We start from the raw sequence: 26,887 nt of genomic DNA, 5'->3' as shown, positions 1-26,887 counted from the left end.
TTTTTTTCTGATTTTTGGAGTCCACTTTGAATACAAAAGTCCTAGTTCTTAAAATTGTTTCACACTGCAAACAGCAGGTGGGAATTGCGCTACTAGTTAAAATATTGCAGAAATATAGTGGATTTCAATCAAATTGACAGAAACTAAACAACACATTTCTGATATGAATGATCGTGTGTAGAAGCGTCTAGGTCCTCTCGTAAGAGATTTTGAAGAACGATTAGGCTTTGGATAAAGGGAACCTTTAGCTGACCTCCGATTATACCAAGAACAAGAACAATGATAAAGAATTGAGAAAAGGAAACAAAGTGCATATATTATTCATATCTCAAATAATAGTTCAATACTCTATTTATAGAGTACTAAAGATTACAAATGATAGAGATAAGTTATGTTAATTAAATCTCAACTAAAGATAAATGATAAATGATAGAAACTACTAATTAAATCCTAACTAATTAAATCTCAATATCTACTAATTAAATCTTAACAATCTAACAATAATATTAATCAAATCCCAAAACTTTAGGATATAACACTCTCATTGAGAAAAATCATGTGAATAGGACAAGAGCCATGTGAAGGAGTATTCTTTTGAGTGAAGAAAGGATCTAATTGTGAGTTATTGATAAGGTTCTTGTTATGAACATACATTGAGAATATCAACTTTCACCGATGAAGAAGAACATTCTCCCTTCTCCATTTTTGAGGCCTTCATCTTGCAACAGATTGTGAAGCAGCTGCAACATTTAGTAGAATTTCAATTTCCAAAAAAAGCATTGAGATTAAAGGAAATAAAGAAACTCTGAACCACGTTGTCATACTTGTGCTCTTCAAGAAAATGGGAAATCAGTGAAGCAAAAAGTCAGAAAATATGAAAAATATGAATGTTTTTCTTGTTAATGAAATACCCAATATAAAAAACAAATAACAGAAAATAACTAACAAAAGAATTTAAATTTAAAGACGAGATAAAGAAAGATGCAAGCAAACTAATTAAAAAAATAAAAAATATCAAGCTTAATGTTATAAGACATGGTTGTCCATTAATTGACCTTCCTATACATATTGGGAGATATAAGATGAATATTCCGAAAGTAATTAGTAGTGTAAACAATTGTGACAATTAATTGAAATATATGTAAAATGAAAGTGGTTGAGAATAATATGTTTACCTTTTCTTTCAATTTCTGACCAAACAATTTAAGTAATACTCATTCTTATGAGTATTATTGCAACTAATCATAGGAAAGATATATGTTAATTCATTAATTGATTGAGTACACGTATGTTTTTGTTCAATTTTCATAGTTTTTATATGGTTATTAATTTTTTAACCTTTTCTCTCTTTTCTTTCCTTATATAATTTTTTTCTATTTTTCTCAATTGTTCAACTTGTTTAAAATTTACAAAATTTTCTTAAATTTTATTACAATTTTAGTTATATTTTTTTTTCTTTTTGTATGATTTTTTTCAAATAGTATACTGTATTTCAAGAAACAGAAACCTCAATTTCATTTCATGTAGTATTTGTTTCTATAGAGACTCTGTTTACTTATACCAAATAACGAAGATTATTCATGTTTGTTTCAATTAATTTGCAGTGAAAGAAAAGCAAATGAATGGATGAAAACACTCTTTCTTACATTGAAAAGAAACAAAACGAAAGACGTGTGACTTTATATTATTACATTTTTATCCTTATTGTATAATTGTATAAAAAAATCTTCAAATATATACATATTAATTCCGGCTCAATTCCCTATCTAGCACCATTTACATCTTTATTTTCCTATCTAGCATCCTTTTGTTTTTATTTCCCTATCTAATACCCTTTTGTTTTTATTTTCCTATCTAACACTTTTTTATTTTTTATTTCCCTATCTAACACCATTTTAAAAATAAATAAATAAATAATAAATTATTATTTTTTTAATAATTTTAATTTTGAATGTATTAAAAAATAAATATTTTTAATGTTTAAAATAATTAGAAATATAATTAATGAATAAATAAATGAGTTTTTACAAAATAAAAATAAAAAAGTAATAAATTAAAAATGTTTAGTTTAATTTTTTTTTTAAATGAAGAAAATAAAAAAATTAAACTATACAATAACATAAAAGTTGAATCTATAAACATAAATTAATATTTATGTTTATTATTATTGATGATATAATCATGTTAATTTCAAGTAAAAAATACAGGACATAATTATAAAAAAATCAAAGTCAATTAGTATTAATTAATAGTGAACACATAAATAATATTGAAGTGTCTACCCTAAATGCAAAAGTCTAAAAAAAAGCTAACGCAAATGCTACACTTAATGCTACACTGAATGCATTAAAAAATAAATATTTTTAATGTAATATTTTTAAGCATTAAGTGTAACATTTGTATTAGTTTTTTTAGAATTTTGCATTTAGGTAAACACTTCAATATTATTTATGTGTTCACTATTAATTAATACTAATTGACTTTGGTTTTTTTTATAAATATGTCCCGTATTTTTTACTTGAAATTAACATGATTACATCATCAATAATAATAAAAATAAATACTAATTTATGTTTATAGGTTCAACTTTTATGTTGTTGTAGAGTTTAATTTTTTATTTTCTTCATTTTTAAAAATAATAATTTTAAAGTAAACATTTTTAATTTATTACTTTTTTATTTTTATTTTGTAAAAACTCATTTATTTATTCATTAATTATATTTCTAATTATTTTAAACATTAAAAATATTTATTTTTTAATGCATTCAAAATTAAAATTATTAAAAAAATAATTATTTATTATTCATTTATTTATTTTTAAAATGGTGCTAGATAGGGAAATAAAAAATAAAAGAGTGCTAGGTAGGGAAATAAAAACAAAAGGGTGCTAGATAGGGAAATAAAGATGTAAATGGTGCTAGATAAGGAATTGAGCCTATTTTTTCCCCAAAATATTTATTATTATAATAATTTATAAATATATATTAACGATAATAATAAAAATAAATTTATATAATAAGATTATAATTTAATACAAATATAAATATAAAATAATATTATTATTTAAATTTAATAATATACAAATTATTTTTTATTAAACTTTTTATTGTTATAAATATTTAAGTATTATTTTATTTTATTAATAATTTTTTATATATTTATAATATTAAATTATTTTTCAAAACTTTTTTTACCATTTTCAATATTAAGATTTAATTTATAATTGAAAAATTTATTGTATGTTTCGAAAATATTAATTAACTTGTTTTTCTTAAAAAAAAATATTTAACAGTATCAAAAATAATATACAAATATTACAAGAAAATCATGAAATAGAAACCAATTTTTAGAGACCAAAATAATTAGTTACAATAGTAACTAAATTAGAAACTATTTTAGAAACTAAAACAAAAATTGGTTTCTAAATTAGTTTTTATTATTATTAAATAGTTTCTAAATTGGTATCTAATTAGCAGACAAGGTTTTAGAGACCAAATTTAGAAACTAAATAATTGGTAGTTAAAACATTGATAGCTAATTAGATACCAATTTAGAAACTATTTAACAATAATATAAACTAATTTAGAAACTAATTTTTGTTTTAATTTCTAAAATAGTCTTTAATTTAGTTACTATTGCAACTAATTATTTTGGTCTCTAAAAATTGGTTTCTATTTCATAATTTTCTTGTAGTGAAAATTTTAGTTAACTAAAATCTATATAAAGTTACATCTTATTTTATTTTTCAATTATTTGAAAGATAAGGATAAATTTATATTTTTAATATTTTAAACAAATTAAAAATTCTCTTTCATCCATCATATCACTCACAAACTCCAATAAATTTTCTTCAATTTTTTTTTTCATATCTTAATCTAAACAACATTATTTTCTTTATACTTTCTTCTCAAATCACTTCAAATTCACTCTCTCGAATCTTTACCTTAATCCAAACAAAACAATCTAATATTAGTTTCGATCATATACATTTGCTTATTTGCAGTTAATTTCAAAAAGTTTATCTTTTCTATTTGATTTGACCTTTAGTTTTGTTTAATTATTTGAAGAACCTTTATCTTACTTAAAAAAATTCATTCTCTATTCATTTTGTTCAAATGATATATTAAATTTCGGAAAATAATTTTGTTTCTGTTTGATTTATTCAAGATATATTACATTTTAAAATTTTTTGTATGACTCTAACATTGAACCTTTTCTAAATAATATTATTTTTATTTTATTATTATTTAATTAATATTTGAAAAATGGGTATTGAGGTATTCCTGTTAAGTGGAGACGAGATAATAATTTTATACTCTTTTTATATAAAAATGAAGTTGAAAATGAGTTTTTACTTCAAAAGGATGAGGACAGTAAACAAAAGAAATGGACAAATGAAGCAAGTCAGAAAGATTACATTCTCTTTATGTCCAAATCTACAAGGTACAGAACTAATATGAAAATGCTAAAAGGAAAGTAGGTGAAACTAAATCAACTCCAGAAACAAAGCTTCATTACTTTTGTTAAGGCCTACTTCATTGAAGGTTGACAAGCAATCGTTAATACTGTAAGCACGACGCGGGTATGACCTCACCTGTTCAAAATTCAAGGAAGAAGACTGGATCATATGCTGCTTCAACATAATTAAACAAAACTAAGTTGTTCATATATTGTTAGAATGTAACCATCAATGTAATGGATCACAGAAAAGTTAAGTGATATGAAAACTTACGAGGCCACAATAACATGTTTTAACTAATATTATCAAATATACGACCTAAATGCATTCCCCAAGTACTAATTAGACATACACTTTTGGAAGTTGAAACATATAACAATCGTCACTGAGATTCATCCTAAGTTGTTCAAAACATATATTCTATCAAGCATCTTGCTCCATATCCTTAAGAAATATCAGTAACAAAATCATTGACACAAACTAAACAACACCCTTAGTTATACCATTGACAGAGATCATGTCATACAAAAACATAAGAACTTTTATTCAGACATAATATATGGAATAATATATACATATTTAAGAAATAAATTATAATTAATTATTGAACCAAATATTAAGTTAAGAATGTAACAAAATCTTTCATTTCAACAAAGTTAAGAGGTTTCAAGGGTTGTCCAAAAATGTTGTTCGTATTATCACACAATCAACAATTATCCCCACCATTTTCGACTTTAGGAGTCAATTTCAAATAATTAAAAAATGGCAACTTGCACTCCTTGTTTTTTATCCATCAATAAAATAATAAAAACTTTATTTTCCTATTTTGATGCACTATTTTTACACACATTTCTACAAATATTTTGGAACAAAAAAACCACTAAGGTGCACAAAAAATAAATTCTCCCATGATAAAAAAAAAACACAAATATACCCAAGTGATTAGCTTTTTCCAATAAAACCTTATTTTTCAGATTTGACGTACTATTTACGCACATTTTCACAAATATTTAGGAGACAAAAATTGTATTATGAAATTTGTTGACAAAAAAACCACAGACCCAATAAGGCGCACAAAAATAAAGTCCCTCCCCATCATACCTAAAAAAGGTACACATCACTGAAATTTTAGAGCATTCACAATGTGAAGTAAATTTATTTTAAATCTTTCATTTAAAATACTATTTAAACTTAAAATTTTTGTTATCAAATACGTTAGTAAACTATTATATATAGAAAATATAAGCCCCAAATATATTGATATTAATTATGTTTAACTTTATATTTTTCTTTGTTTTGCTTTTCAAGAAAATAGGAAAATATAATCAGAATTCAGCTTACCAAATTCAAACAAAGATCAAAATTCAGTCTTCACAGAATTCCGACTAGTTTTTGGATTCATGCATTAAATCAAAGACCAGAATCTGATTATCAGAGAACCAAACTCTAGCCTAAAAATAAGTGTGGTATTGGTAAACATCTGACACAATACTAACTGTAATTTTTTTTCCGCAAAAAGTGGTATGTCAGAAAACATTTCAACAACATAAAGGTTGAATCGAAAAATCAAGTGGGTAGGGAAGGGAAAGGGACACTCACAAATCTATAGGTTCCAGGCTTCTGTGCTCCACATGCGTCTATGAACTCAAAAAGAAGCTACCGGAAGTAACAAAATGACAATTCGTTAGCCAACAATGCAAACTTTCATAATAATATAAAATAGTCATATTACTCCTAATAATTATCTCGTGCTCCGAACACCTATTTCATAAGCGTGCATTCATGAAGAAAATAAGAGAAAGATACAAAATACTTGTTTCATTTTTTTGAAGGGAGTAACTTACACACTGAAATGAGAAATTATTTTCCTCTGTGTTATTGTGAGAGAACATCAATAATTTTGAAATAAACTTTGAAAAAACGTATATGTTAATTTAAATGCAGAAATTCTACCAGGAATGTGATCTCATCTGGTATTAAAAATGAATTTAGGAAAAAAATTCTCAATACTCCAAACAAGAGAAAAAAAAAATGGGCCTAAGGGCAATAAATGCCGGTTGGTGCACCAGAGAACAGAGAAAAAGGGGAAATGATGGATATTTAAAGAAAGAAGGGAGTGAAGAAGTGGAGAAATCTGTTGTAAGTGAAAGTGAAATGCTGAACATAATGGACAGCTAGCAAGAGGAGATTCGGGGAAGAGAATTGGAAAATAATAAATGTATACTGTCTTGTAGTTTTAGGAGGGTTTAGGTATTGGAGGTGGCATTGGCTTGAAAGTGTATACTGTTTTGTAGTGTTAGTTCCTATATTCTTGAGTTACTATTCTGGTTTTTCTTTCCTGTTGTTATTTCTGTTTCAGAGCTGCATTCACTACTTCCGCAGAGATATCTTTCTGTGATCTGAGCTCGTTTCTTTAAGCAGCGTATCATTCAGAAATTAGTTTTCATCATACTCTAAAATTAATTTTACCTCTAGTTTGTCAGTTTTGAGGAAGCGACGTTCACAGCGACCACCATCTGGCATTCGAACAACAATAGTAATTACTTCATCAGACAATAGTGGTTCCTTGGAAAGCCTAAGTTCTTTCGTGTCAAGCTTTTTCACTAATTCCTGCAATGACGAGGCACGCACAATTCAGTAGTGCATTTGAAAACAGGGAATGGCATGCACTGTACAAAGCAATTAAAATAAGCACAGGAGTCATGTACAAGAAAAGTTTTTGTATACCGAAAGATCATGATTCTTAGTAACTTTATATCCGGGGAATCATATTCCTATAGATGACTAAAATCTATTTGGCTTCTCAAAAATATTCATGGAAAATTTATACAAGTTTCCTGGGAATCAAAGAGTTACATGATATCTTTACCAACAATTTTAATTATTGACCACATTAAATGATCTAATAAGAATAATATGGAATATATATTTTATATTCTCATCTAACCTTTGAGAACAATTTTGTGGGACATGGTAGCTAAAAGAAATCCCGGAAAACATTATTTACTGGGGGAATGTTATATTTTAAAACATGTGAAGTTGAGAAACAAACTTTACCAACATTAGATAACTGAAAACTAAAAATTTTCTTTGTAGCAAAAACCCGTAAAAGTTATTAAACTTCAAACACACAGTACTTGCCTCTAGTCAGTCTAATAACGGGTTAGTATTTATATAATAATCATAACCACCATTTATGAATTTAGGAAACCAAACAAACTTCAAATAACTATCCATGCACACAAGCACATGCATAGGGGCAAGTCAAGCACATCCACTATATTTTAGTGAATGGAGAAATGAGCCATATTTTAGTTACTGACCATCCAATCTTACATGATAGATAAAATCAGGAGCTAATCATGCAACCAACCTTTAATTAACTTGTAATAGTAAACATCCATACATGTTGGAAATAGGAATAGTTTAGGAGACAAGAACTTCTCTAATGCTTATTTTCTTCAAAGTTGCCTAAATACATAGGTTCAATGCATCATAGGATAATTCTTCTCTTGTAAATTGTTTTGGCGTTATCTTTCTAATACTCTTGAATACAAATAAATCCATTCTGTTGATGGAATAATCACGCAAGCATATTCATTAAATATTTGTGTCTCCTCTTCTAACAATAGATGAAGGCTTATGTTATGCTTCATATTCATACCAAAACTAACAGCAAGAACAAAGTCAAAAAGTCTTAAACTAAGAAAATGTATTACCTTTTTTTCAAGCATCTTTTTGCATGATTCTTCTTCCTGTGAGGAATGGCTTTCAGTTTTATTGAAAGAATTCAATTCCTTTTGTTTATCAGCTTGTAGTGATGCTAGATAGTCCGCATCCTGCACAAAAGTATGACAAATTATGTATCATGTCATAAACCCTGATCACACAGCCATCATAGGCAAATCTAAACCTGTTGTTGTTTCAGCAACCGAGTGTTAATTAATAATTGTGACATAGAAGTGGACATGTCCTGCGTCTTGGGATCCATATTTTCTTCTGGACGATGTTGTATATTAGGCAATGATGGAAAACTGTGAGTGGAAATTTCACCAAAAAGTGAAGTTTCAACTAACAATGCTTCATTAATCTCTTCAGCAGAAATACCACCCCACTACATCGAGAAATAAGGCAAGAAATTATTGGAGATAACAATCATCAGTTTATGGATGAAGCCTCATGCGTACATAAAAGAATCTTGGGTCTCCAATGGTTACCTTCTTAGCAAGAAACACATCTTCATTATGTTGACTACGACCACCAGCTCTGTTATTTGACAAATGACCGATGACTGGTGGTGCAACATCTTGAGCTACATTTTGATCAGATGATGTTCCTAACTTGATTTAGAAAATAGATGTAATTTGTCAAAGAAAGATATATTGGCTCTAATTGGCATAACTAGTTAAAAATAAAACTAATAACTGAAAATCTAGCAATTAAAAGCTGAAAACTAGGAGATAAAAGCTGAAACCAAGCTAATTAAAACTCTAAACCATTTACCATGATTCATAGTGATGTTTGAGGTCCATCATTGGCAACCTTCTCTAGAAAAGGTTGGTTCATTACATTTATTGATGATCATACTAGGGGTCACTTGGGTCTTTCCACTATTATAAGTTATCAGATGTTAATTATTTATATGATCAAAGCCAAAACTGAAAAAGAAAAATATATATGCAGTTGCAGAATCTCCTAACTCTACAAGCTTATTAGATCAATGCTTTTAAGCTAGTAGCATTTAAAAAAAACTACCAAACCAAACACCTCTAGTAACTTATTTTCCATCAAATAAACTAATTGTCTTAATAAGCTAGCCAAAATATCTTGCCAATCATACAAGTTGTCTTTCAAAATGAAAATGGACCATGTAATTGCACAAGTCCTCCCAAAAAATTCCTTCTCAATTATTGCATTCAAATGCATGTTGAGAAAATTATATATGCCAACTCAAAATATTTCATGTTTAATTTATATTCTCGAAAGTTTGTGGTTCTGTAAATTTACTATAAAGCATTTCCAACTAACTATGACAAATCTGTAACCTGAAATGGAGCAGAAGAATTTTCTATGCATTTTAATACAGTACTGATTAGAAAACAGAAATGTACATTAGCAACACTAAGCAGAGAAAGTTGGAGGATCTGAACCAGATTATATAACCTTATAGGCTTTTAAGTAAAACATGTCAGTGAGAGAGGACAATGTCAAAAAAAGAAAGAAAATAAGGCGTATTTGAATTATTTTCAAACTTGGTGAGCACAATGGCCCCCTGAATCTTCAATTTATATTCACCCAATGCACGCATACATTTCTTCTTTAAGCCATGCATCTTGTATATGTATGTAAAAAATATAGACGGGCTTACAAGATACACACCTCTAATTGGTTTCTGCTACTGTTAGTTTTCTTTTCCTTGTCTAATGAAAAGTGAACTCCAAGTTGCCCTTCCTTTTCCTCTTTTACTAAAAGCTGACGTGTGGTTTTCTCTTGCTCTGCGGTCTAAATCCAACACAGCTAAGAATCAGAAATATTGGAAAAGAGAAGAAATTGACTTGTACAAATATAATGAATATTTTATAAAACCTCTAAGGATGACGCAATTGCACGGGCCAAATCATCATCTTCTTGCTGAACAAGAGTTTGAGGAAGCCCACCATCAGATGAATCCTGAAACAATAGTTTATTGAAAGCGGGGGAACTTTTGAAAGCATGTAGAAATAAAAGTAAAAACAATTTGGTAAGTTTCACTGAGTATACATTGAGAACATCAATTCGCTCCCATGAAGAACCTCCTCTTCTCTCCATTTTCGAGGCCTCTATAGCTGCCTGAAGCATTGCTTCCTCTGTTTCAATATCAGGACCGTGTGAGGCATTTGACTGAGCTAAAGGGTACTGGTTCTGATAACCATCTGTCCCACCAATTCCTAAAGCATGAGAAGAAAAATCTTCACCTGTAGAGCTCAATCCTGATTGATAATGCGGCTCAAATGGACTATTGGTCCATGCAGGCGGTGGGCGATTAGTATATGCAGTAGCACCACCATCACCAATCCCCTTATATAGATCTCTAAGTTCTCTCCTATAATTTGAGTCAAGTAAAAGTGAAGGTCGAAATCTTCTAGCAGCATTGAGAAGAGGCAAAATTCCATTTGATCCACCGCCACGGTTTTGATTACTTGCACCTATGTTATTATGTTGTGGGGCAGCAGCAAGATTTTGCCCTTGACCTGATAATCTAGTCAAGGAATCAAACAAACTGAGTAAAAGGAGAGTACATATTCAAAGAAAAATTAACTACTTTAGAGCATGTTTAGTAATATTATTAAAGATTCCCATTTCCAAGAAAGGCATTAAGATGAAAGAGAACAAAAAAAAAAAAACTATAAACCACATTGCCATACATGTGTCTATCCCCTTCAAGAAAATGGGCATTAATAGCTTCATTTAGATTGCCCCCATATGCCTGCAACCAGTTAAACAAAAGGTCAAAATAATATCAAGATCTGCTATTTTATTCTTGAAAATGCACAGCATATCACGAATTATGTATAAATAGCGCATTGGATTCTTAACATGGTCTCTGTCCAAAATTAACCAAGAACACTCCACATATTAAAAATTAAAAGTACAAATGACAAATTTGAACAAATTTCTTCCAAACCTTTTTTCGGAGAAAAAAACAAAGAAAAAATAAATGAAATGACTAAACTAAAAAATAGGAATTTAAAGAAACAAAACTCAGAAGCACATTGCATTTTTTATTATTATTTTTCTCTCAAAGAGGGAAAGTAAAAATGTGCACGACAGCCGGACCAAACCCGTAATGTGGTGAAATTTAAAAAGGTTTAACAGTAACATGAGACTAAATTACACACTAAACCAACTAAGTTCAATAATTAAGCAGCTTAAAATAAGATTAATAACCAGAAATTGTTTATAGTTTTTCCTCTCAATCGTTTCGTTTACTTTTGTCAGATCGGCGTTTATCCTAGCAGGAACAGCGCGACACTCTTCACATTCGGAAAATGAAACTTAAAGAACGATAAATAATAGAAAACATGAAAAAAGAAAAGTAAAGAGTGGGAATGTGAAGAGGTGGACCTCTAATTTCTGCACGGCGACGAACTCCGGTGCTCCGGTGATGCGCCTGAAGGCTGCGACGGCTTCCGGCGTGGCCATGGGTGGGTGGATCTCTGGAAGAAAACCCAAAAGGTTTTTGTGTGATTGTTCTGTGAAGAAGTGTATTGTAAAGAGTCTTTATGTAATGCGCGCCACCTTTGTGACGCAACGCAAGACTCTGTACTGTTCTTCAGCTTCTTCCTTTTTAACTATTAAGAAAAAAAATCATTTTTTTACCGCAATATTATCAATTTGGTTTTTTTAAACTAGATCAGTCAAATTAACAGTGACAAATTAATAATTAGAAGTAAATTATTTTAGATAGAAAATAAACAAATATTATGAATTCTTTTTATTTATGCTAACGATTTATAATTTTTTTTCAAATTAAACGCATTAAATAGAATTGTTAATGTTAACAAATATAAAATCAATTATGCAAATTGAATTTATTTAAGTGTTTTATTGTTTATTTTAAGAAAAATATTTGATTTTTAAGGTAAAAGTTAAGATATGCTTCATTCATATTTTCGCAGAAAATAAGAGTAAATTAATTTTTATAAAATAACAGTTATGATTAAGATTTAAAAGAATTAAATTGATAAGTTTTAAGTAAAGATTAAAGCTTAAAGCTTGTAAGATACTTTAAAAAAATAAAAAGTAAATAACTATTTCAAATTCATGTTCGATAAATTAAGGTAGTGTTTGGTTTTGGGAGTGGACTGAAGTCGACGACGGATGTTGCAAGGCCACCCCATTTGGTTCCATAGGCACATGTGAGTGAGGGAGGAGATGGTGAGAAAGTAGAGGGGTAAGTGGTTCTTCTTATGAATGAAGAGAAAAGGAGAGAGTGGGAAAGGAAAGCCACCTCATATTTGAGAAGTTATCAATGTAACCTTCTCTTTTTCATTTCTTTTTCTTCACATGTGTGCCTTTCATGCAAACCACAAAACTGCATGCACCTTTGCAGTGACCTTACAGTGTTACGCATGGCATCAGATTCCTGACTTTGGTTCAGGAATCGTTTGACCAAGCAGTGCCTTTCAATAACATGAATGCAGTAGCAATTGAGGTAGTTGGTTCCTATTAATTGCTTATTGAGTTATATATAAAACTAAGACCTGTGCATTGAAACTTCATCAATGAAAGAAAGAAACTCAAACTAAATTGGGCTTGGAGAGCTTTCTTAGGCATCATAGTAGTAGAGGGTGACTTTCGCAGTGGTTCATTAATCTGAGGTAAGCATTGGCATGATTTTTATTTTCATTTAACCGATTATGACTGAAAATAGAGGGTATGAATAATCGATTATAGTGTAAAACATAGCAGATAATTGATTATTTTCGTTGCATAATTGATTATGTGGTATTGTTTTTGGAGCATAATCGATTATGGCATATGTGTTAAAAGGAGGCTAATCGATTATGTAATACATAGTAATCGATTATGTGATTTTTTTTAGGTGTATACATAATCGATTATGTTTCTTTGAAATTGGTTGGATAATCGATTATCCTCTTTTTATAATACATAGTAATCGATTATGTAATACATAGTAATCGATTCGCACGATACTTACTACCATAGTCCCAACTACAAGGTAAAGTTTATACAATTAGGTTTGATACAAACTTAAGAATGCTATTTTAAACTTATTCATTGTTCAATTTTATTGTTTTCTTCAAAACATATTATAAGTGACATGGTTCTAGGCTGTAATTTTTTCAAATAGTGCATTGAAGACGTTGCTGATGAAAAAATAATATATGTCTTCTAGAAAACCGTTTGAAGGTCTCCACAAGAAGGATTCAAATGTTATTACTGGGAATGTCTTTTCTTTTTCTAATTAACATTATTATGTTCTTCATTTTTACATAATTTCAAAATTACAAACAAATTAACATGTCTTCATATCTCTTTCCGGATCAAATGTAATGACTTTATATTATATATTTTGACAACTACTTAATATTCATGTTATATTCTAAATATCTATTTTCTTTTTAAAATATATTCATTTTGCTATTCATAATAATGAAAATCATTATTAAAATTATATATATATATATATATATATATATTTGTATATATATAACATATCATAATTTAAAAATTCATATATAATATTAAAATTATGTAAAAAATTCACTTAAGTAAAAAATAAAATAAAATAAATAAAATGTTAAATAATCAAATTATACTTAAATTTAAAATTACAATTCATGATTTCTTTCAATTTTACTTTTTTTTATTTATAAATGAAACTTAAAATTATTTTAATTAACTAAAATATGAAAAATGATTCATCACTATTTATTCTTCTTTTATATACAAGGGTAAATTTATAATCTTACAAATTTTACTATTCAAAATAATTTATAATATTCTTACAACCATCACATCACTCACAAATTTCAATAAATTTTTCTTACACATTTACTCTAACATATCCCAATCCAAACAACCTTAACTTTTTTCACACTTTCACTTTCCTTCACCCTCAACTTTCCACTCCTCCACACCCTTTGATCCAAACAAATAAAAGATGAAGATGTAGTTAGGATAAATCACCATATATTATCTATTTTTGAACTCAGAGTTTTGTCATAGTTATATTTTTACAAAACGTCCCAATTATGATAGAAAAAATATATATAAATTATTATTGATCTACTCAAAGAGGTATGATTATTATATATATATATATACTATAATTTATAATTTATGTACGCTAGCCTAATCAATTAATTAGATAAATACTGGACTAAAATTGTTTAATTTAAAAACTTAAAAAATAAAATTTGCTAATAAACTTTTATAGGCTGGAACAAAGGAGAAATTAGTTCATTTTTATTTATAAAATACTTGGCGATTCAGAATACAAAGTCACGGAAAACGAAAGAAACGACGCCGTTCTGTATGTAGACATTACTAAGAAGTAGAAGAAGAGCACGGAAAGCGTTACTTAGCGATCTCCGTGGATACAGACAGTGACACAAAGGAAGTAGAAACCACTCCTGCGCGACCCACCTTACCCCGTGAACCCCACCTCACCGAAACAAACCCCTGTTCCCGAAAACCCTAGCCCTAGCTCCGACCGACATGGACGGCGACGACGAGACCTCGGGTCCGATGATCGACGAAATCTACGCCAACGGCGGCGGCGACGACGGAGACCAGCGGAGCCGTCGCGCGATCATGAGCGGTGACCAGCTCGATGTCGAGGCGTACGCGGCGCTGTACTCGGGGCGCACGAAGATTATGCGGCTCATCTTCATCGCCGACAAGATGAACAACGCGGCGACGCAGCTCGAGGCGCTGCGCATGGCCTACGACGAGATTAAGAAGGGCGAGAACACACAGCTTTTCAGGGAGGTCGTGCAGAAGATCGATGGAAGATTGGGAGCGAACTATGGCATGGACACAGCGTGGTGCGATGCCGTGGATCGAAGAGCGGAGCAGAAGAAGGAGAAACTCGAGAATGAACTCAATGCGTATCGGGTTCGTTTTGTTTTTTGTTTTTGTCCCAGTATCCTTGGTTGATTTAATCAGTTATCTTAAATTATAATCGCATATTTTTTCAGCTTATTTGAATCTGTGTTATTAATTTTTAGAACTTAGGTGTCACTAAACGTGTTTTTAAGTTTTGATCGTAGGATGTTTTACACGAACGTGTAATTGATGATAATTATTGTTTGTGAATGCTATGGTTTTAAATTATGTGGGGAAAAATTATGCGACCTTGGCTGCAATTGCAAACTAAGGTTTTAAATCGTGGTAGCAGTTTCCTGGCTATTGTTAATGTTTTGGGTGCAATTACGCGAACAAACCTGATGTTGTGATCACTAAAACGTGGTCTTAAACTGCTTTTTTTAAAACCTGGTAGTAGAGACTGAATAGTTAAATTTTTTTATCCATTTTTGGTGAATTTCCTTGTTTGTTTCCAGCTCTTTTGTTGGCCGTCGGCTGAAGTTTTGTGTTTGATTATAACATTTGTTAGTGGTGCTCCTCTGCTGCCAATTATTGTGTTTAGTACACATTCATTGATTAGCTTTTGTCTGGTGAATAGTATGTATTGCTTTGCTTTCAAGCCGCATTTTTGTACTCTGGTGCTTATTTATGAGCATTGTAGAGTTGGGTGCTTTTGTTTTTTGCAAATAGTCTTGTTTAAGGTTCTTGGAGGATGGTTGTTGTGTGCAGTTGTGTGTTATTGGATGGCAAACTCTGCAACATCTTGTATTTGGTGGTTGCGTTGGGGCTTTGTTGAAATGTATCCAACATTCAAGATTTAAAAATTATAATGTGTTTGGATTGCTGTTTGAATGACTAAAAATGTACATTTTTACATTTAAATTTTTTTACATTATGTTGAAACTAATTGTTGTGTCATTTCTGTTTGACATGATTGTGGATTCTGAAGTAGATTACCAGTGGAGCTTTACCTTATGTTTGTCATGTGAGTTTTTTTTGTGTCCCTATAATTGACATGGTAAAGAAGCTAGATGGACTCCTCCCAATCAAAGGTATTAATGAATAAAAATAGGAAGCTAAATGGATATTAGATAGGTTTTGTGATTTAGTTATGTTCACTTGGGATGATATTTCCTTGTATGGTACTTTGATAAGACCTCCTTTTTTCATGAACTGCCTTTGCTTCCTTGACCTGTCAATTTGTTCATCTTGAATTTCTTTTTTGCAGACAAACTTGATTAAAGAAAGCATTAGAATGGGATACAATGATTTTGGAGACTTTTATTATGCTCATGGTCAATTGGGGGAAGCTTTTAAAAGTTATGTCCGCACTCGGGATTATTGCACCACATCAAAGCATATTATTCACATGTGTATGAGTGCAATTCTTGTCAGCATTGAGATGGGTCAATTTCCTCATGTTACAAGCTATGTTAGCAAGGCAGAACAAGCACTGGATGTCCATGATGCAGTAATCGTTGCAAAGCTACGATGTGCTGCTGGATTGGCTAATCTAGAGGCCAAAAAGTACAAACTTGCTGCCCGAAAGGTGTTGCTACTTAGCTGTTTTTTAACTCTATTTTTGCTTGGAGTCAGCCTAGACTTAGATCATCTAGCAGGATCTATGAAATCCCTGACTTGAATTTTGAGGATTCAACTACTCATTCATCATTTTTTATGTGTGATAATAACCAATTAACATAATTGCTTATAACTTTGTGAGCCTCATTTTCATTATTTTAATGCAGTTTCTAGAAACAGGACCTGAACTAGCAAGTCACTATAATGATGTAATTGCACCTCAAGACGTTGCAACATATGGAGGACTTTGTGCACTTGCTACATTTGATAGGGTAGAGTTAAAGGCAAGTACTCCATTGATGACTTTGTGCACCTCAAGATGTTTCTTCTTATCAATGACTGAGACATTGATGACACTGTCTTTATTTATTTATTTCTCAAATTTCGCAGAGCAAAGTTATAGACAATTCCAACTTCCGCAATTTCTTAGAGCTAGTACCTGAAGTAAGGGAACTGATAAATGATTTTTACTCGAGGTAAGTTGGTCTTATCGTTCTTTTATTGTTGTTCAATTATGTCATGTAGGTGGAACTAGTCACTGGACGTCACTTCTTTTTCTTGTTACCTTAATTCATATTAAATTACAAAAAAAATGGTAGGTACATGAAGTTCTTCATGTGTGTTGCTAAGCTTGTCTGAATAAAAAATATCGGAATTTTAAAATGTTGGATTGGAAGGTTTGCATGGAGAGTATAACATCAATTTGTTAGACAGTTAGACGGTAATTGATTGCTGCAAGGTTATCTATCTATTATATTGATTATTGATGATGTTAAACCTTTTTTTTTTTTTGGCTTAATAAGGGGTTGGTTAGAATTCAAGTAAATTCTTTATTGTTGTCCTTTTGAGTTGTGTTCTGCAAATTAATATATTTTATTTTAAGAATTCAATTTTCATGTATTGTCAATGTAATAAAATTTGTACTGTTAACTATTTACAAATCATCTCTGGTATGACATAAGTCAATAAATTCATCATACATAACAATGTGATTAGTGTCTGAGTGGTGTGCATATACTAATTAAATTCTCATTTTTAATATTGTTGAATTGATGAAAACTGAGAAAGGGCTTCTTAGATGATTACATATTTCAATATTTATTTTACTCTTAATTGTTTTGCATTAAAATATTTATATATCTTGCTCAAAATGTTTCTTTGCAATGGCTTTCTTTCTTGTCTTCACATGTCTTTTCTGTGGCTTTATGGACAATGTATTTATCTCGATCTCTTTGCTTCTTTTATCAGCCACTATGCTTCATGTCTGGAATACCTCGGGAACCTCAAAGCAAACCTATTGCTTGATATACATTTGTATGACCATGTTGAGACACTTTATGATCAAATTCGTCACAAAGCCCTTATCCAGTATACACACCCATTTGTGTCTGTTGATTTGAACATGATGGCTAATGCATTCAAGACAACTGTTGCTGGACTTGAGAAAGAGCTAGAAGCATTGATCACTGATAATCAGATACAGGTGCGGTTTGACTTAATTGGCCTCAATTGGTCTAATACACGGATTATGTTGAATTTATAATGAAAAGAATCGACATATACATGCTCCTTGGTTCCAATTTTTTTTGTACCTTTACAATAGAACAGTCTAAACGGGATTTAAACAGTTTTTTATCGGGCAAACCTTTTGCAGGCTCGAATTGATTCACACAACAAAATTTTGTATGCACGGCATGCGGATCAAAGGAATGCCACCTTTCAAAGGGTTCTAGAAACTGGAAGAGAATTTGATCGTGATGTTCGTTCCATGTTACTGAGATCAAATCTTATCAAGCATGAGTACAATCTTAGAGCATTAAGGAAACTTTGATTATGGACCGATGGTGATGGAATGAAGTTATGGTTTCTGGAGTGAACAACTATCATGTAGCAAGTTTCTGGAGTGAAGGTAAAGATTGCCTTACCTCATGGTGGATTCAATCAACGTTGCGAAACGTACGTTTGTGCAAACATTTAACGGCATATTATGGTTTCTTTTTGTATATACTCTTTCATAATTTCAATTATTTTGTCACGAGATATTCATTTTCTGGTTTTAACCCGCATCTGTTTTTCGGCAACTCCGTTGCGTAAGACCGAGTCTTGATGGCCCATAAACATTCTCATGACCTGTCAACTCAACTCCTTTAACTAGCCTATTTTGGCAGGAAAAGTTGAAGTTTTGAACCTAGTAAGTAACCCTTTTCTTACCTGTCAAAGTGTGTGGAGTAGCCAGAGTTGGCTTATTGGGTTTATCTGCTTAACTTTTAACTGTTTGATGATTCTTAATCTTGGTAGAGTAGTATTATTATGAATATTTTTTTTAGTTTTACTTGAATGTTTTATGGAAATCGAAGGAATCAGTTATAATCGGACTTTATACATAGATAGTGAAATCTGATTGATTTGGTTTAAGTGTGTTTCATTTCATGTTTTGTTGCATGATGCAAACAAGTGCATATATGTATTTTTGTTGCGTAATAGGGCTGTATTACTTTGCCTAATAATTGAGTTTAATGTGAGGTTGTGTTATTCATCATCAAATATTGAAAAAATAAAGTTATTGTACTATAAAAAGGAAAGCAAAATTAACCGTTTATACTCAGGAATTTTGTATATTTATGTGAGTAATATTGTTTTGTAAAAGGGAAGTCTTAATTCTTTTATTAAAAAATGTATTTTTCACTAATATACTAAAATTGCATTTGACAATGAAATGTTTTAGTAACTACAATTTTGTACTATTAATGTTCGTATGTACTATGTAATGAGTACGAAGTAGAAACATGGAATTGAGTGTGGCTAGTATAATCATGACTGAGTATGCAATTAAAATTTAGAATTGAATCGTTTAATTATAATTATGTTAGAAAGGTTTTTCAGAATTGAAAACAGAATTTAAAGATATAATTTCATGGACTTCTATAAAGGAACAACTTTGACATTTATAGTGAATAACTGACTCTCATTTAAACTAGAAGTCTAAACTGTTTGATGTTTTTCTCAATTCTAAATCACTATTCTCTGAATAGCGTTTCTCAATACCACCCTTGCAGTGTACATCTGTTCTCCTTAGTGTATGAGTATTAAGGAGGAAAAACCTGAAAAAAAAAACTATACACATGTCGATAAAATCTGATATAGATATTAAATGAATATGTACTTTTTTTTACATACAGATAATGGATGAGTTTTTTTAAATTTATTAAACGATTTCTTTTGAAAGTTAAAAACCTGTATAAAAAATATAAAATGACTATTTGTAATAATTTTAAAAGATTCCACACATTTTAGAAAACTTTACAACTATTAATCTAACTCGTACCGCACATATTATTAAGACGGATTTTCTAGTTGTGAGTGACGGGTATCTACAATTCGTACAGTTTTCTTGTCATTCCTTTATCTACAACTATTTTATATATAATATATTATAAGATGAAGGTGGAATAAAAACACAAAATTCTAAACGATTTATGAGCTTGGTTTTTATCCTGAATTGTTTTACGATGGCATTAAATTTTTATTTGAGAAAATGACAGGCATATAATGCAGCATTTTTGTGGTAGTTCTGAACCACGTGCCGTTCCAGATTCCGAAGCATGCATTTACTTAAGCTTGAAGGGTCTCTCTATTTCATTACTCCACTTTCTCAATTATAAATTCTTAATATTCTTTCTATTTTCTGTGCAACGTACATTTTACATTTCTCTCCAAGATGCACCTACCAATAAAATATTTATCAATAATCTCAAACCACTTCATTTCTACTTATATGTTTTAAATTTAAAAATAATAGTAAATCATGATTTTAAAGTAATTTCTACAATAATTTAAATGAATTTTAATTGGAAGATGTGTTCTCTTCTCTTATGATTTTACTTGCAATGAAATTGAGAGTGATCTTTGAGGCTCAGTCTCAACACATGCAAAAGAAAAAAGCATTCACACTGAATCTCACACTCTTCATCTCCCAATAAACCCATCTTCACTCTCATCAAACACACTTCATTCATTTGCAGTTGCGTTCTTCCACGCGCCCAGCCCCAAAACGCCACACCCCAATGCCGTTTTGATCCCATCCAATACGGTTTCCGATGGGTCACGTCAACCTCCCAGCCTCTAAGCGACTGGGCGGCCCTCGCCAGTGGCGCGTGCTGGACGTCGTCACCGCCGCCTTCTTCGGCCTCGTCTTCCTCTTCTTCGTCCTCGTCTTCACCTCCATGGGGGACTCGCTCGCCGCCTCCGGCCGCCAGACGCTGCTCCTCTCCACCACCGATCCGCTTCAGCGCCTCCGCGTGTCGGCGGCCGTCGAGGCCGGGCAGCCGCGCGTGATCGATGCCTGCCCCGCCGACACCGCCGACCACATGCCGTGTGAGGATCCCAGGCTGAACAGCCAGCTGAGCAGGGTGATGAATTACTACCGTGAGAGACACTGCCCGCCGCTGGAGAACACGCCGCTCTGCCTCGTCCCGCCGCCCCGCGGGTACAGGGTGTCGGTGCAGTGGCCGGAGAGCTTGCACAAGGTATGTGCAGTGCTCTTTATCATGAGAAAGTGATGCAAAGGTGGTGAATGGTGTTTAATTTGTTAATTCCAACTGTGTTGAAAGCTTTTCGGAAAATAGGTTGTACAATGATAGTTTAAAATAGCATTAAAGAAACTACTCTAGATGACTGACCAGTATGAGCTGATATAGTTGGCATATTTAAATATGTGGAGCATTTATCTCTAAGTTTCTTGAATGAATTTTTCTAACATACGAAATTATTAGTGCATGTTTGGATGTCAGTCATTAGAGTTCTAAGGTACTTTTACTCTTGAAGCTATAATCTTTTTCTTCTTCATTTTGGAATTGGGGAATGTGCATTGATTCCCAAAAGTGTGTTTCTAACTTTTATCCAAACATAGCTTTAGTCTTCAACTCTTGACTGAGAGATATCGTGACGTGAGCATAAAAAAAATTACAGAATGGATAATACAAAAGTTAACAATCTTACGAGAATGGTAATATAAAAGTAAAAAACTGCATTGTAATAAGTACGTTGTAATTAAAATTCTATATTTTGAGTAGAATGTGGAATAAAGCCGCAGGAAATTTCTAATAAAAGGTTCCTATTTATTGTAGGGCGTTCAATAGAAGGACCCTTTCACTTATGGTGCTTTGCACTGGTTCTACTAACGGAGCTATTATGTTAGTGTTTGCAACTGAATAATTTTCACGTTTGGAAGATAGGGGATTCTTTTTAGTGTTTTCAGGCATGTGATTGATTTGGATTTAACCGGTTAGTTTTGTAAATTTTTTGGTGTTTGAGCAGAGACCTTTTAAAAATAATTATTGCATTTTAATACTTGGGATAAAGAAAATGCTGGTAAAATTATCTGGAAGACAAGTTTTGGAGCAACCTACTATAAAAAAAAGTCTGCATTCAGGACATAGGCAATTATGTGTTTCAGAAAACTGTTTTTGATATTTGTTATCAGTGATCCACCTTACTGAAAGCCCTCGTGTGATCTCTGTAGATATGGCATAGCAACATGCCATACAACAAGATTGCTGACAGGAAAGGTCACCAGGGATGGATGAAGATTGAAGGTCCGCACTTTATATTCCCCGGAGGTGGTACAATGTTTCCAGATGGAGCAGAGCAATATATTGAAAAACTTGGTCAATACATACCAATGAATGGTGGTGTTCTGAGGACTGCTCTTGATATGGGATGCGGGGTAGGATCTATTGTACTGTTTCCTTGAGATCTTTTATTACTAGAATTTGTTGTTATTTAGCATGAAATTATATTTCTCATGTTTTACAGGTTGCCAGTTTTGGAGGATATTTACTAGCTCAAAACATCTTAACCATGTCTTTTGCTCCAAGAGATTCACACAAATCACAGATACAATTTGCACTTGAAAGAGGAATACCAGCTTTTGTTGCCATGCTTGGTACTCGCAGACTACCATTTCCTGCATTTGGCTTTGACTTAGTCCATTGTTCTCGGTGTTTAATCCCTTTTACAGCCTACAGTAAGTTCATTATTTCAGCTGACCTTTGCATATCTTGCAATCTCTAAATAGACATCACTACCATAATGCAGAAATCTTGCCTTGCAGATGCAACTTATTTCATTGAAGTGGACAGATTACTTCGCCCTGGTGGATATTTAGTCATTTCTGGTCCCCCTGTTCAGTGGCCTAAGCAAGATAAAGAATGGTCAGATCTTCAGGCTGTGGCAAGAGCTTTGTGTTATGAACTGATTGCTGTAGATGGTAACACTGTAATCTGGAAAAAGCCAGCAGTGGACATGTGTCTCCCCAACCAAAATGAATTTGGTCTAGACATGTGTGATGATGATGATTCAGATGACCCAAATTTAGCATGGTAATTTCCAATAGGCTATTGCTAGTTAATTTTTCCTTCAACTATCTTTGCTTCACATTAGTCAGCATCGATAATGTGTTTGAACCCATTATTTGTGCTTGCTACACATCAGTTTCATACGGGCATGGCACTCGAAGGAATACTATTGTTATTTGCTTAAGGACTTCTCATAGTGTTTAATTGAGATTTCACAATTAAGATGATTTATTTTGCAGGTACTTCAAATTGAAGAAATGTGTCACTAGGTTGTCTTCTGTCAAAGGTGAATATACTGTTGGTACAATATCCAAATGGCCAGAAAGGCTCACTGCTCCTCCGGTAAGGTCCACCATCCTCAAAAATGGTGCTGATGTATATGAGGCTGACACTAAGCGATGGGCAAGAAGAGTTGCACACTATAAGAATTCTCTAAAAATAAAGTTGGGGACTCCAGCAATACGCAATGTTATGGACATGAATGCATTTTTGGGGGGATTTGCAGCAGCACTTAATTCTGATCCTGTGTGGGTTATGAATGTTGTTCCATCTCACAAGCCACCAACTCTTGATGCAATCTTTGATAGAGGCCTCATTGGAGTCTATCATGATTGGTGAGTTTTTTGCTGCATTTTTCATGTGTTTATCTTAAAAGGACTTTTTTGTTTTTTCATTTCACTTTTCTCAATCAATGGTAATTACCTTACCTTGTATACTTCGTAAGTGTTAACATGACTTAAATATTACTTTAGTGTGGGAAATATTATGTTATTTGATGAAGACTTTTCAAACCATTACACCATAGACTAATTAATTCAACTACTGTTTCGCTGAAATTACAAATATTTGAAATTTGAGTTGTTCAATTAATGTTCCCAGGTGTGAACCTTTCTCAACATATCCTCGCACTTATGATCTGATCCATGCAACAAGCATTGAATCACTTATAAAGGATCCTGCCTCTGCCAAAAACAGGTATTTTCATTCTAAAGTGCTAATTTGAAGTCACAGGCCTGGCTTCTTCTACATTTTCCCTACTGGTCTTGGGATTTTTTGGGGTCATGATGATGTGACTAAGTTTACGTGTACTAATTTTAAATTTCAATCATTGTTTTCAAATATTTGTTAACATGAACAATTGGATAAAACGGGAGCAAAAAATTGCTACCCTAGCTGACTTGTAGCTCGTTAGTTTCATGTTAGTTTTGTATGCACGTGCTTACAGTCATGATTTTACTACGTAATAAACAAAAAATTGCTACCATAACTGACTTGGGCATTCATAAGTTAAAAAATATTTTTTTTTTAGTTTAGAAATTAGTTTATACATAAGTTAATTTTACTTTTTGTGGAAGTTCATTTCATTTTTTCATTTTCTCTTCTAAAAAATCCTTATACAGAAGTTTGTTTAAACACGTTCTATTTTTATTTCATTAGTTAGCATTTGTAGAGGTTGCATAACTAAATTATACAGGCTTTGTTCATTGGTTTGTTTGAAATTATTGATAAGAAACACAAGGAGTGGTTAAACAGATACTCAAATGTAGTTCTAAGTTGCCTAGATTTCCAATTTCCTTCTATTAGGTTGATTCCAGATTAACAAACACAAAGTGAGTATTTGTAATACTGTATCATCCTTGCAGACACAACGGTTCACATAAGTTATGAACTCACACTGACTGCTTCATGATTTCATTGCAGATGTAACCTTATTGATTTGATGGTCGAATTGGATCGAATTTTACGCCCAGAAGGAACCGTGGTGGTGAGGGATACCCCTGAAGTAATTGAAAGAGTAGCTCGTGTTGCACGTGCAGTGAGGTGGAAGCCCACTATATATAATAAAGAACCTGAATCACACGGAAGGCAGAACATTCTAGTTGCAACCAAGACCTTGTGGACGGTCTAATGCTCATCCCACTAACATAGCTGCGTGATTTAGGTAAAATTTCCTTCTCACCGTTTCCGAGGGATGAAGGTTTTCAAGGCTATCTTCTCTGTGCATCGAAGGGATGCGGTTTCCTTTCTGTTCAGTGTTTATATAAAGAGAGAGTAAGTTTAGGATCTAAGAAAACGAAAAGATGTGAAGATTTTGTGCAGTTTTATATGGAAAGCACAAGCTAGTGTTATATTTTCTCTATAGCTATAAGGATCACTTGTAATTCAGTACTTCTATTTATCATTGTTTATTTATTGAAAACATCCATCACTGATCTAATTGGCTATCTAACTCTCGTTACCATGTCTAGGAAGACTTCTTCCCTGATTTTGTTTCCAACTACTTCAGCATTTTCTTCTAAGATTCCCAGTAGAGGCTGTTTTTTAGTCAATGTTTTTCTTACGAAATTTTTTAGTCAATGTTTGATGATAGAAAATGGATCAGAGTGGATCGGAACATAATAGAATGGAATAAATTGGACTGTAATTGATTCAAAATGTCATCATACTATTTGAATATCTGTAGTGTTATGGAACAAATACTTTATTTCATCATTTGGAAAATAGACGGAAACAAAATAAATCATAACTATAGTTTCAATAATTGTACCGGGCAGGATTGTTCGAGATCTTGGAATCTCGGTTTGAGCATGTGGGTAGGTCAGCTCGGTTAGTGGGTTCAAAAGATGTGTTTGATCCAGTTATATTAGTAAGTTTGAAGAATAATTAAAATAATAAGTTTTATCATATATTGATTGTTAGTTAAATATTTATATTTTAATAGATAAGTGTATGTGTTTAATATATTTGTAATTATTAACTGAATAAACATATGTATAAAGCTCTTAATTGAAAAGATAAAGTTGTTAATAAGAGCCCTCAAGAATAAAGGTGTATAAGATTATCTTCTCTTATAGCATGGGGAATGAAAGTGTCCACAAAATATTTTTTTGTTTCGTATGTTTTCGGTTGAGATTAGATTGTCGTGAGCGAAAGTTGTTAAACAATTAAGCTATAAAAGGGATTTCAAACCCCAAGTAAATGTTTGTTGTTTCTGAATACTAAACTGAAATTGAATACTTATCTTATTTTCGTAAGTTTTCACGGACTTAATTATCGGAATATGTTCAACAGGTAGAGTCTTCTCTATCCCAACAGAGACCGTTCCAGTGTAACTAGAAGACGCAAACATAATTTACAAAAGATAAATTAGCAGCGAAACTTTTCATTCAAGACAACCGGCAGTTTTGTTATTTCATCCAAAGTGCAATTGTTACCTATGTCTTTTCACCATTCTAGTTCTATCCTATTTTGTTCTTCAATGAAAGCGCACTTGCTACATACGTCTTCTCACCAATTTTATCTTATTTTGTTCTTCATTTATAGCTGCGTGTCTTTTACCTTTAATTTAGTTTCACTTGTTTTAATCCAAGTCTACGATTTTGAAAATTATTTTAAGCTTTATGTTCAGATATTTTATCACTTTCAATTTACTATTTTCTGCAAATGTTTATTTTAAATGCTCATCTTAATAAACTATTTTTCGTTCTCCTTTAATATTTTTGCTAAATGGTAATTTTTACGTATATATAATTGAAAATTTATAAAAGAGATGAAGTTTAATTTCTTATATTTATTATTCAAAAAGATATAATAATAATTAGAAATATTAAGTATAATCCTCTCAATAATGACTTTTGCAGAAAGATAAATTATTTTCTACAAATTTATTTATCTTTGTTTATCATGTAAATTTAAAACTTCAGAAGTTGTTAATCCAAATAAAAGGAAGTTACAACTTTTTTTTTAAATATAAGAAGACTTAGAAACCAGATTTTTACAAAACAAAGGGGAATGAAAAAAATTGGAACTCAGATTTAGTTATTAATCCATTTTAAGAGATTAACTATGATTGACCCATCAATCACTTCAAACTATCATCACTGTTCCCACAGAAATA

At 31.5% G+C, this 26,887-nt stretch overlaps 3 protein-coding genes across 6 annotated transcripts; 2 read left to right on the top strand and 1 right to left on the bottom strand.

Annotated features, from left to right (window-relative positions):
* Nucleotides 1-4,395: 4,395 nt before the first annotated feature.
* LOC137819022 (plant UBX domain-containing protein 8-like) lies at nucleotides 4,396-11,761 on the bottom strand. Of its 4 annotated transcripts, none has more exons than XM_068622723.1 (12): nucleotides 11,564-11,761; nucleotides 10,864-10,925; nucleotides 10,414-10,697; nucleotides 10,220-10,305; nucleotides 10,046-10,129; nucleotides 9,839-9,961; nucleotides 8,677-8,799; nucleotides 8,373-8,573; nucleotides 8,179-8,298; nucleotides 6,929-7,069; nucleotides 6,059-6,115; nucleotides 4,396-4,594 (listed from the first exon to the last, which is right to left on the bottom strand). In XM_068622723.1, the coding sequence occupies exons 1-12, from the start codon at nucleotides 11,639-11,641 to the stop codon at nucleotides 4,487-4,489; spliced, it is 1,467 nt and encodes a 488-aa protein (XP_068478824.1). In that variant the 5' UTR covers nucleotides 11,642-11,761; the 3' UTR covers nucleotides 4,396-4,486. The 4 variants fall into 4 exon arrangements, with proteins under 4 accessions (XP_068478824.1, XP_068478823.1, XP_068478820.1 ...); XM_068622722.1 differs by having other exon boundaries at nucleotides 4,396-4,630; nucleotides 11,564-11,756; XM_068622719.1 differs by having other exon boundaries at nucleotides 4,396-4,630; nucleotides 10,220-10,697; nucleotides 11,564-11,756.
* A 2,666-nt stretch (nucleotides 11,762-14,427) lies between these two features.
* LOC137819734 (COP9 signalosome complex subunit 1) lies at nucleotides 14,428-18,852 on the top strand. The gene is made up of 6 exons (XM_068623687.1): nucleotides 14,428-15,082; nucleotides 16,281-16,601; nucleotides 16,801-16,917; nucleotides 17,024-17,109; nucleotides 17,882-18,116; nucleotides 18,288-18,852. Exons 1-6 carry the CDS (start codon nucleotides 14,684-14,686, stop codon nucleotides 18,462-18,464), a joined length of 1,335 nt encoding a protein of 444 aa, XP_068479788.1. The 5' UTR covers nucleotides 14,428-14,683; the 3' UTR covers nucleotides 18,465-18,852.
* Nucleotides 18,682-25,207, top strand: LOC137819733 (probable pectin methyltransferase QUA3). Its single transcript, XM_068623686.1, has 8 exons — nucleotides 18,682-18,824; nucleotides 20,656-21,159; nucleotides 22,155-22,358; nucleotides 22,448-22,658; nucleotides 22,746-23,013; nucleotides 23,229-23,603; nucleotides 23,869-23,964; nucleotides 24,691-25,207. Exons 2-8 carry the CDS (start codon nucleotides 20,731-20,733, stop codon nucleotides 24,896-24,898), a joined length of 1,791 nt encoding a protein of 596 aa, XP_068479787.1. The 5' UTR covers nucleotides 18,682-18,824; nucleotides 20,656-20,730; the 3' UTR covers nucleotides 24,899-25,207.
* The last annotated feature ends 1,680 nt before the right edge of the window (nucleotides 25,208-26,887 follow it).

Source organism: Phaseolus vulgaris, chromosome 10, assembly GCF_000499845.2.
Source record: "Phaseolus vulgaris cultivar G19833 chromosome 10, P. vulgaris v2.0, whole genome shotgun sequence".
Taxonomy (NCBI): Eukaryota; Viridiplantae; Streptophyta; class Magnoliopsida; order Fabales; family Fabaceae; genus Phaseolus; species Phaseolus vulgaris.
This window is presented reverse-complemented; position numbering and strand designations above follow the sequence as displayed.

Coding starts and splice junctions, on each gene's coding strand:
- LOC137819022 (XM_068622719.1), bottom strand. CDS start 11,641: ATGGCCACGCCGGAAGCCGTCGCAGCCTTCAGGCGCATCACCGGAGCA. Junction 9,962..10,045: donor CAATTGCGTCATCCTTAGAG/GTTTTATAAAAT, acceptor TGTTGGATTTAG/ACCGCAGAGCAAGAGAAAAC. Junction 8,299..8,372: donor GGTTGCTGAAACAACAACAG/GTTTAGATTTGC, acceptor ACTTTTGTGCAG/GATGCGGACTATCTAGCATC.
- LOC137819733 (XM_068623686.1), top strand. CDS start 20,731: ATGGGTCACGTCAACCTCCCAGCCTCTAAGCGACTGGGCGGCCCTCGC. Junction 21,160..22,154: donor GGCCGGAGAGCTTGCACAAG/GTATGTGCAGTG, acceptor TGATCTCTGTAG/ATATGGCATAGCAACATGCC. Junction 22,659..22,745: donor AATCCCTTTTACAGCCTACA/GTAAGTTCATTA, acceptor CTTGCCTTGCAG/ATGCAACTTATTTCATTGAA.
- LOC137819734 (XM_068623687.1), top strand. CDS start 14,684: ATGGACGGCGACGACGAGACCTCGGGTCCGATGATCGACGAAATCTAC. Junction 16,918..17,023: donor TTGATAGGGTAGAGTTAAAG/GCAAGTACTCCA, acceptor CAAATTTCGCAG/AGCAAAGTTATAGACAATTC. Junction 18,117..18,287: donor TCACTGATAATCAGATACAG/GTGCGGTTTGAC, acceptor AACCTTTTGCAG/GCTCGAATTGATTCACACAA.